Here is a 10,928-nt window from a genome sequence, read left to right as displayed (position 1 = left end):
CAACCCTGATAGACCTGATAGGCTAGGGTCAGAGGGAATGGGAGGAGGACCTCCCCTATTAGTGGGCTGGGGGAGGGACATGGAAGGAAAAGAGAGAAGGAGGGGGATGGGATTGGGAAGGGATGAGGAAGGAAGCCACAGCTGGGTTGCAAAGTGAATAAATTGTTATTAATAAAAAATAAATAAATTTTTTAAAACTGGGGGGGAAAAAAAGAAGATACTACCCAATTGTCAGCACGCAGCACAATCTCCGTACTTAATAGAGGTGGCTGCTGTCAACTGGGTTCAGACAAAAAAAGCGCCAACAGGATACAGCCTCAACAACACCTGCCACAGCTAACTTCCCCTAACCACGGTGCCCTGTTCCAGGAAAAACCTTCAAGATGCTCTTTGCAAAACAATGTCTACCTGTTAAGAGTGGTACTGTGACAGGACAATCCCTCCACTGATCAGGTCTCTGTGGCACCCAAGGCACAGCCTATGGGTCCTCCCCAGAAGAGCAATGCTCACTGGAAAATCAACGAGATTAGGTTCCACACCATACTTGATGTCAGCATACAGGAAAGACTGGCAGATGATGCTTGACAGTCACTGAGAAACAGAAGAGCTGGCCTGAGCAGAAACAAAGCTCCCTGTCCAGGTATCCTATTTTATCCTGAGAACTTAGCAGAGCAGTTTCATTTCAGTTTCTGTCCCATGTCCCCTTGCAATAAATCCTGTGACTTAACATGGCCCGAGAGATTTTGTGCTTGTCACTTGCAGCCTGAGAACCAGCTGAACCAGCTCCAAGAGAATGCAAAGTGGCTCAGCTCCATCCATACAAGGTGGTTCTCCACTTGTCACCCTCAGCTGGTGACGGCAGATGCGGAAAGGATAACCTGCATTCTCGATGCAGGGAACAGAGAGAACATGGGACATGCTGGGCCACCCCAGAGGCTGCCCTCTACCTCTGTCATCTACCACCTCCAACCTGAAGACCCCACACGTCCTTCTCCATCCCACAGAGCACCTAAGCCCAATCACCTGGGAATGCAGTTTCTGGGAAGAGATGAACAGAGCTATTTCTGGGCACACTTAAAAAAAAGTCAAGTTATGAAACTAACTGAGCCACTGTACAGTTGACGACACCATGACAGGAAGATGGTGTTAATAACACTGCCATCCTGGAGAGCATATTAGCATTTACAAGGCACATTCACATACGCCCCACCTCTTTTGATCCTCTTAATGAGCCTGTGAGGCTGGTAACCCAATCTCCATTTCAAGATACAAAACTGAGGCTAGGAGGTTATAAACCTAGTCCGGGAATCCTGAGTCAATTTTTCTCTGGCTCAGAATCCCAGGCTCTGCTTTCTAAGGCTTCACATAAGACCAAAAGGTACAAAGGAAAACCAAAGTGTGTATTGCTTCAACTCTCTCAGTGCTATCAAAAGGAGTTATAGTACCAAAAAATGAAAAAGGTTTGAAAATAAGAGCATTAAACTGTTGACTCATGTTGTGCCTGCTTTTAAAAACACTTAGAACAATGAATGCACTTAGGTTAAAGAATTCCAGAGGTAAAGAACCTGCCCAAACTCACTTGCCATGGATCCTGCAATTAAAGAGAAAATAGAAGGAAAGGCCTGACTGATACAAGATGCTGAAAAGGGCATCTCCCTCAAGCTGGGTTTCTAGACCCTGAGATACCTGGAAAAGCAATCTTTGGTTTGGAGAGAGAAGTCTATGGCTGCCAGTACAGTTAAGAGACCAGAGACAGTTTTGGCTGGAGCCAAAACAAAACTTCAAAGGGAAAGGAGCCTGGAGCTTCAAAGACCCCCTGCAGGACCAATTACCACCTACAATGTTTATCTAAGCTGTCATTTAATGAAGGCTACTTCCCTAGCTGGGTGCTTAGTCTCACCTTAAAAACACCTACCACCCCAGCAGGATGAGGGGCAGGGGAAGGGCCCACAAGTCCTCTGTTGTTTTTGAAAAAGAGACCTTAGTCAAGAGGCAGACACAGTAGTGAAATTCACCCTCCTCAAGTTAAAAACAAAACAAAAAACAAATGGTTAAACTACAATACAGCTATGAATTTCAAAAATGAAAATCCCACTTTCAAAGTCATTTTGGTAGGACAGTAAAATGCTCTTAAATAATGCTTAGGGAAAAAGTCCAAAAGTACACTTAGGTCTGACTTCAACTTTCCAAAACAGATAGAGGAGCCTGCAGCAGGCCACGAATTATGCTTACCAGCAGTGGCCCTAGCTTCGACACGTGGACAGCTTGTACAAACAAAGAAGTTAAGATTTATTTACCATTGACTAAATAATTCACATAGCTAGACGAAGTGTTAGGATATGCGGAGATAAAACAACACAAATATAAAGATTAGGTAGTTAAATCAAACTTCAGCATGGCCTAGGTCTCATACGGGGGTAATAAGTGAAATGTAACGTCACTTTTCTGTATTCTGTATCTTCTCAGTCCCCACAAAAGCTGGTATACAACTTTTATAGCACGTGTGTTAATGTGTATGCACGTGTGTAGCAGCGAGTGGATATGTAGGACAGAGGTTATCATAGACATTGGGTGTCTTCAACCTCTTCGCCTTATTTTCTGAACCTGAAGCTCACCAATTACACTGGCTGGGTGACCAGCAAGCACCAAGAATCCTCCTGTCTCGGACTCCGCAGGCTGAAATTGCAAGCATGCTACCACAGCTGCCTTTCTACGCTGGTGCCGGTACACCAGGCTGAGGTCCTCATGCTTGCTGAGCCATGTCCACTTGCATTACTTTCAGAAAACAGCTTTCCTTGAATTATGCGTTCGTGGGGTTGCTAAGCATGAGCTGGACTACCAAGCTCTGGCCCTGGGCTGCACCCCAGCCGCAGCACTTTCTTTCTAGAGCCCGAGGCCCTCGGAGCACCTGGTGACCTGTGTCCCAGAAGCAAACTCTCCCAGTGGGTCTTTCTCTGCTACTGGATCATCCTACCAACCTGAGGCAACTATCATTCCATTCTTCATCCCAGGAGGTCCATTTATAATCACAGAGAGCAAGCACACAGGGCATTTTTCAGGGAGGGCAAAGGTCATTTTGAAGAGGCTAGGGGAGACTAAAAATCAGAATCCAAGCAGGCCATACTGAAATGCTCACGAATCTTCCCTTCAAGTCATTTAAAGTTTAAATGTCACAATGAAGGTCCTTTCAGCACGTGTGCAAACTAAATTCTTTCCTTGGAAAATGCACAAAGCAATGATGGAAACGCCTGATACATACCCACCTGAATAACTTGCTAGCTAACAGGTCAGTTTTTTATCCTCTAGGGCATTAACCTTTTGAAGAACTGAGATGTATACACTCTGGGATCTAAAGACCTTGGTTACGGGGATCCTCGGCTTACCAGATGTGCTGTTGTGCCTGCTCTTCTGCACCCTGCACTCTGATTTAGGAAAGGATACACAATTTTCATTTGTTGAAAGGCTTTAATGAGATAAGAGGTAAATTCAAGCAATGAGCATTTGGGTGGAGACGAATGTAGAAGCTCCTCTCCAATAGAGGAGAGAGATCTTAAGTGAAAAAATGCAGTGACTGCACTCAGTCAAAGAGGAATGCCCACGTTTGTGTCTGAAGACTTAAGAATCCAATGACTACCTCACCAGGCCTGGGACTGGGTGTCAGGAAGCAGTAGCAGGCCATGGTGAGAAGAACCAGGAGCCAGAAAGCCTGGGCTACAGCTCAAGTTCTGCCACTTACAAGCTGGGAAGCTTTGGACAAGCTGCCTCAGCACCTCTGGCTTCAAGGTGGCCTAGAGAAAGGCAGCCAGGCCCTGCCCACCAAAACCTTTGATATGACACTGACACAAAGTTGCTCTGTGAAAGCAGATCCTCCAAAGCTAACTATAACCACCTGAGAGGACAGCGTCTCCTCCATCAATTCTGTACCACCCAACTGGTGTCAAGAGAAGCAAAGGTGGCCTCCTCTCAAAGGGATCTGGCCAAATCTTGGCAGCTTGTTATTAATTAACTGTGGTAAAATCCTTTAGACCCACAGGTCAGGTAACAGACACCATTCAATGCTTCCTACTCTGGATTCAATCAAAACACAAATATCCCTCCAAGCAGCAATAACAACCCCCAAACTTAATTTCTTGTGAGTCAGGCATTTGAGTGCTGTCTGTAGAAAACAGGTTCCGGGAGGAAAGGAAACTTATCGGGGAGGGGGTATAACTTCTCTGTCAGAAGACCCACTTGTCAACTCCATAGCCTGGCACAGGACTATTATTTTATTTCTAATCTGTGGTTTATTTTAGAAACACTTTTGTGCCATCACACAACTGTGGGGAGAAAGGTGGTAACATCTTACATTTGAAGTCTGTGAATCACAGTTCCTGCCTCTCACTTCAGAGGAGGAAAACATTCAGAGAAGAGTTAGGCCTGGAGCAGGAACTTGAACAAAGTTGAGAATAACGGAGGAAGAGAGAAAAAAAGGCCTTTTGTGTTACGACCTGTCTTAAGCATATTTTCCTTCCTCTGCAATGGCACCTGAATTCAACTTGTTTGGCTAATTCCATTTGTTCCTTAATTTCTTCGGGCCAAATAGAAAGAGGAGCAATAAAATGTAAAAAGAATGAGTTAAGCTAAGCAGTTTTGGGGGCACACTCACCTTAATGAACAATGAAAGGGAACTGTGAACCCTACAGCAAGACTCTGAGGATGCCCTTTTAAAGGGTTGTATCAGCTCTTTAAGCTATCTGACAAACTACATGTGCATTTTTTCTTTCTCATTGCCCACCAGCCACTCCTGGAAAAGCTTTCATCAAATTGTAGAAATACCACCAGCACCAATTCAGATGCCCTGCAGGCTGGATGCTTCCAAAGTCTTCGAAATCACAAATGGAAGAGTGCTGACTAATGAAAAACCCCAAAGGCCTGCATTCTAGACTACTCATAGGCATCAGGGTTCTGACTGCTCCCTAAAATTTGCCATCCTTTAGTTTCTATCACTAAGAAAGAAGACTGCAAGAAGCTGACTGCTCGCCATGGCTGGGGCTGATGAGGTGACTCACCAGGGAAGGGCACTTGCCTCCAAGACTCAGCGTGTGCATTTGATTCCCAGAACCCACTCGGTGAAAGAAGAGAACTGACTTCAAGTTGTCCTCTGACCTCCATGCATGCATGAGCGCACGCACGCACACGTACACCACACAAACGTTTGGTTTGTTTTTTAAATACACCAGTGGAATACAGCTTTAGTGAACAGAAAAGGGCCTGACGATCTAGACAGTCTATTTTGATGTTCTTCGATAAGTTGTTTGCACAGAATCGCCACACTTTCCTCAGAGGGGTCAGAGGCAGGCACCACCTCTTATTACCTTCTCTTCTGTTTGAGACAACCAACCTTGACGTCCCCTAACAGTGACTTTCAAATGCATCTGAACTGTGAGCCTCATGCAAAGACATAGTCATCTTCACCAAAGAAGGGACACCTGAGAAACCAGAAGCACTAAAATGAAGCCCATTTCTCTAAGGCCTCACTCCAGATCAACAAAATGCAGCGACAACTTAGTTCAGCTGTGTCACCGACAACTGCTATGATGTGTAACTGAAAGCCAGGTGTGCTGGTACTCCCAATAATCGCAGCACTCAGGAGGCAGAGGCAGGTGGATCCCCAAGTTCGAGGCCAGCCTGATCTACAGAGCTAGTTCCAGGAGAGCCATAAATACGCAGAAAGACCTGTCTCAAAAAAAAAAAAAAAAAAAAAATCTTCTAAAGATATATAGCTGATAAAAATTTTGTGCACTATAAAAAGACTGAATGTTTAATATAATTGGAAAGCTGGGTCAAAGTTTACAGGAACCTTTCTCCAGCACAAAACCTTTTCACTCTACATAGATATTCTACCCTGGTGTGATCAATGTGCGATTTTTCACACAATCACAAGTAGGACAGGAATCCTCAACCATTTCTCTTTAAACCTACAATCACACATCATCACTAAAAGCAACTATTTTTGGAGTTGAAGTATCTGCTTGTGTTCTTCTACTAGCCTGACTTGACCAAGGTGCCATAAATTTCCAATCTAATTATCAGATCTGGTGTCCAAAGCAAACTTGTATGAGGTTGCTTGTGGAATTAAATTAAGTTGAAACCTTTTCATAGGCACTTGCTAATGAAGAAGAGAAGTAGATGAAAATTGATCTTGTCTTTACAAGCCATTACCAAATGGATGCTGAAAGTACTCTGGAAACAGCCTAAACCCTGGGCAGAAATCAAGACCACTTCCACAGAGCTGACTTGAGGATCTCTTCCTCTTCAAAGGCCTGGTGTGGTTAGCCCCAGTGTAAAATCACATCAGTTGCTCTTACTTCAGAGTGCAACGTGGGTGCGCCTGCTGCGCAGCACACTGCTTCCAGATGTCTGCATTCTTACTTCGTCCCTGTGCATTCCAGAGTCAAAAGCAAAACCCTGACAGTATTTTCAAGGAACAACTCTGACAAGCCAGGATGGGTAAGGAGTTAAAATTCTAGGAGTTCCAGGCTGCTAAGGGTGTGTGTGCTGCACTACTGACCTATCCTATTAAGCAAAATTGGGGCTGGAAGGATTCTAAAAAGGAACTTAAAACCAAGGAAAACCCTGCTCAGGAGAAAAAGTACACTTGCGTTCTTTCTAAATGCCGCACTTCCAAAGAGAGAGGAGGCCCTGACCCAGGTGGTCTTTAAATGTAAATCAAGAAGAGGTAGAAGGTGTCAGATTTCTTGGCCCAACCACTAAAAGGTGAAAAATTAATTACATTCAATTAGCAAAACAAAGTTGCAAGGAAGCCAATCAACCACATCTTTCTCCATCCCTGCTCTCTATTAAGCTTTCCACAGAAAATGTAAGGAATTCACTGTGGGGAAAGGACCACAAGAACATCAACTCCTTCAAATGAAGCACATCATGATCTTTCTATGAAGCTCGGTGACAGTGCTTCAGAAGCCGTCATCTCGGCAAGTTATTCTGCCACACAGCAGCCAAAGAAATTCCTAGAAGGCACTGTTTTCTTTCAAGCACCCCCAGAATATGTCAAAGTACATGTCCTTTAACAACGCACTTCATTTCTGACCATAGTTCAAGAGTATTTTGGTGGGGGGCGGGGAACTGTTTTACTCCATTACAACAACACTCAATATTCACACAGAACTGCGAAAAGGGAAACTATAGATTCACAATTGATCCTAGCCTACGGCTTTTCCTATGCTTGAAATGGAAAAGGTCCTAGGGGTTCGGGAGTCGAATCTGAGTGCTTGATACTTCCTCTCTCCCTCATTCTCCATGATCAAGTCTGGGAGGACTTTAATTTCCCTGGCAATCACTCCCACGGAGACCAGAGAGTCTGAGGGAATCCATAGACAACAATCACACCTTTCATTTCAGGGCCCCTTTCCCACCCTACCCCTTCCAGATCCAATCCGGTTTGGGAAGCATTTCCTCTACTCTGCATTTCATGAATCAGTTGCACAATCTGCCAACCTCTGCCAGTTCCTCTTGCACTCAGCTGAGAGGTTTCCCCTTCCTTCCCTGGGTAGCACAAGGCTGCTCTGGTTTGTAACTGGCGTAAAGTGGAAATACACCATGGGAGCTCACTAACTCTTTCCCGGCCAGACACAAGTGAGAGTCTGGGGCACTGACCTCAGCGATCAGGAAACTGACCCGCCAGCCTTGGTTTAAAGCAGATTTGTGGATTCTAACTTTGACCTGAAATCCTGTGTGTCAGCTACTGTTAAAGACAAGAAAAAGGAAGACTGAGAGGGGCTACAAAGTAACCAACTCAGTTACTTAGCAACTAAACAAAACTCTCCCCTCCACAGAGGCTAAGGAGGCATCTCAAGCCCATTCAGAGAGTAACAGTCTACATTTATATGCAAATAGATAAAGACAAAGAAGGAAGGGAAATCTAAATTAGTAAGGGTACTTTACTGCAGTGGGCCTGAGGCCCAGATTTTAAAGTTTCTCCAAGGAAGAGGGGGCTTATAGGAATAAATGAATGGATGGATGGATGGATGAATGAATGCATGCATTCAAAGCCACAACCCTAACCGACTTAGACTCTACCTTTAATAAACATCAATACTGAGGAAGTAGTAAAAAAAAAAAAAAAACAGTCACAAGTTGGAGAGCTAAAATTGAAATATTCAAGGTAGAAAGAATATAAAGCTTATATCCCAACTTAGGGAAGAAGGTGAAAATTTAAGCCTTGCGAACTCCACGGAGAACAGGTACCCAAGTTCACGAGGAGAACAAAGCATAGGGACGAGTGTCTGTGGACTTGGGTAGACTCGTGTCTCCCGGGGTCTCCAGACTTCCTTACAAACACTCTCCACTGCAACGCAGTCTCCAAACTTCCATCACAGCCCCATAATGCACAGGGTCTATCAGGCAGACACCCTCACCTACTTGACTGGAGAAAAGTACTGTTTGTCTGAGAAGCTCAAACTCGGTCCCCACACTTGACCCGGGCTGCTTGGTCCCAGGCTGAAAGCAGGAAGCAACAGAACTGAGGGCTTCTGTCTCCACCCCGCATCCCTCCAACCTCACACTGGACTCAGGCATCCAGGGCCCAGGCGGAGCCTCGAAGGGAGGCAGCCCTTACTTACTTCTCATACTCGGTGTTGTCTCTGTCACAGCGAGAGTCCTTGTGCTTTTGCCAGTCTTTGCCATGCTTGCAGGTGGTGAGGAGCAAGACGTCCTCCCCGTTATGGACGTGATATAAGGCATTCCTGGTGTCTGACCCTATCCCTGTCAGGTACCTCTTCCCCTTGAATACCAGCATGTACTTCCTGAGAGGAGGGATGGTGTTAAATTTCAAAAACCCCCTCTCCCCTCCTGTCCTGGGATGATCCTTAGAAAAGAGGGGAATAGAAACATCAAAGTTGGGTCGGAAGTTTTCAGTACTGATGCTGGCTTTGGCCAGCATCGCCTGGCCGATGTCAAACCCCACGTCCTCGGTGTAGTCAGGCCAAGTGCCAGAATATAAATTAAAAATTAAATGATTCCTACCATTGTTCCACAAGTGGAGACTCTGCACTTTGGATCTCAAATTGTGCACATACTGAGGTGATAACTGGTCTCTGTCTAAAGTATCCAGACTCAGGACAAAGAGGCACGCCTGGCTGGGGTCCGAGGTGTAGAACCTGGAGCCCTCGATGGCCGCTAGAATGTTTTGGTAACTTTCGGCGATTTTCTCCCCTTTCTGCTGCGGGTACACGTAGACCTTGAAGCCGTTTTTCTTGCAAAGGGTGAAATCGAAGCAGGACTCCATGCGGCACTTCTTGCCTTTGTAGATGCTCGAGTTGGCGTCTCGCTTCTGCCGGGGGGAAATGTGCACGCTGGAATCCTCGTTTTCCAATTGATCCCAAGAAAAGAAGGGGCGCAGAGCGTCCGGGAAGCGGGGCCAGAAATGATCCGGACTGGGCTGGTGCAAGCCATTCCGACCGCTGTGCTCTTCTCTCCGGCTGTGGCTCCTCGATGCCCTAAACTGCACGCCTCCAAAATAAAACAAAAGGGCGAGACAAGAGCCAGCTGAGAGCAGGATGAAATAGCGTTTTTTGGCCTGCATGTGTCCTGCCTGGGTCAAGAGGATTGTAAATAAACACAAGAATCACCCAAGTTTCCCAATCAACACTTTCAGCTCCAGTCCGCCATCTTCCCGCCTGTAAAGACTTCAAACTCTCCGCTCCCACCTTCTCTGGATGCCTTTCCCCAAGCCGTGGACTGATCCAGCGCATGTGGGCGATTTCTTTAACTTTCTCCCCTTCGGTCTTTCATCGTTGGGCTGCACAATGCACGGGAGAGAGCCGGGCAGAAGATCTCGCACCCAAGGCGGGCGAGCAGCGGACTGTAATTTTCTTGCATGCAACAAGACGGAGGAAAAGAAAGAGAGCGGGGAAGAAAAAGCTCCTGATACCCAATCAATGGCAAGACGAAGTGACTGCCTCGCCGCTCGGATGCCCCTCGGCGGCGTGGAGAACGAGCCCGGGGAAGCAACTTCAACTCATCCACACTCCCGTGCAGAGCACTACGGTTCCAACAAGTCAGCCCGCCCCGGCTTCAGCCGGCTAGTGCATCTTGCAGCTGGGGCGCCGTAACCTCACAAATCCCTGCATGTCTCTTTATTCCCTTCTGCAGCGGCTCCCACACTCCGCCGGTGTTTACTCCTTCGCTCACGGGGCCGGCTCCCCGGGTGCGCGGCGGCCCGGCCGGCGGCACGAGGGCGACGCGGGGCGGCGGCGGCGGCGGAGCGTCCTCCCCGCGGGCAGTGCCGGCCCCGAGCGCTGCTTCGCAGGCCCCGCGCTCTCTCCGCCGACCGCCGCGTTCGGACGCCGAATGTTACCCGGTTCTGAATGTTACACTTACACATTCCATTCCCGACACGACAGCGCTGACCTCATCCATCCACGCAGCCCGCGCTGCCATTGGCCGGGCGTCACGTCCGGGTGGGGCGGGGCTTCCGCTGCGCCCATTCATAACCCCCGGCGGCCGGCAGAGGCGCCGGCGCGGCGCGGGCGCGGGGACCTCGGAGCGCACGAGCGGCGGGCGGAGCGCTGAGCCGGCCGGGCGTCGCCCACCGCCGGCCTTCCGCACGCCTGGCTCGGAATGAAACCTGGACCAGGCTGGCCCCGGCGGCGGCGGCGCGGGCGGAGGGGTGGGGACGCGGCCGGCAGCCCGCTGCTCCGGATGCCCCAGGTCTCCCAAGAGCCGGGAACGCCTCCCCTCCAGGACCCTGAGAGGACCGGTTCCTGGAGAAGGATGCCTGAAAATGGAGAAGCGAGGGGGTGGGGACTTCATGGAAAGTGAACGCCAGTCGGGATGCTTCTCCCCCCACACACACTTCGACCTGCTGAGGTCCAGTTTTTGTGTGTGTGTGTTTTCTTCTCAACATTTAAGTGGTCTTCCTAATTCCCCTA

General features: G+C 47.9%; 1 protein-coding gene across 1 annotated transcript in view; it reads right to left on the bottom strand.

Annotated features, from left to right (window-relative positions):
- Nucleotides 1-10,400, bottom strand: part of Ext1 (exostosin glycosyltransferase 1) — a 282,098-nt gene extending 271,698 nt beyond the window's left edge. The window contains exon 1 of the mRNA XM_055626462.1: nt 8,619-10,400. Coding sequence (XP_055482437.1) covers nt 8,619-9,580 — 962 coding nt within the window. The 5' untranslated portion in view covers nt 9,581-10,400. The remainder of the gene's footprint in view (nt 1-8,618) is intronic.
- Nucleotides 10,401-10,928: the final 528 nt, after the last annotated feature.

The sequence above is a fragment of the Psammomys obesus genome, unplaced genomic scaffold (assembly GCF_907164565.1).
Source record: "Psammomys obesus unplaced genomic scaffold, mPsaObe1.curated_primary_1811, whole genome shotgun sequence".
Lineage (NCBI taxonomy): Eukaryota > Metazoa > Chordata > Mammalia > Rodentia > Muridae > Psammomys > Psammomys obesus.
The sequence above is the reverse complement of the archived record's forward strand: the minus strand, read 5'-3'. Positions and strand labels throughout refer to the sequence as shown.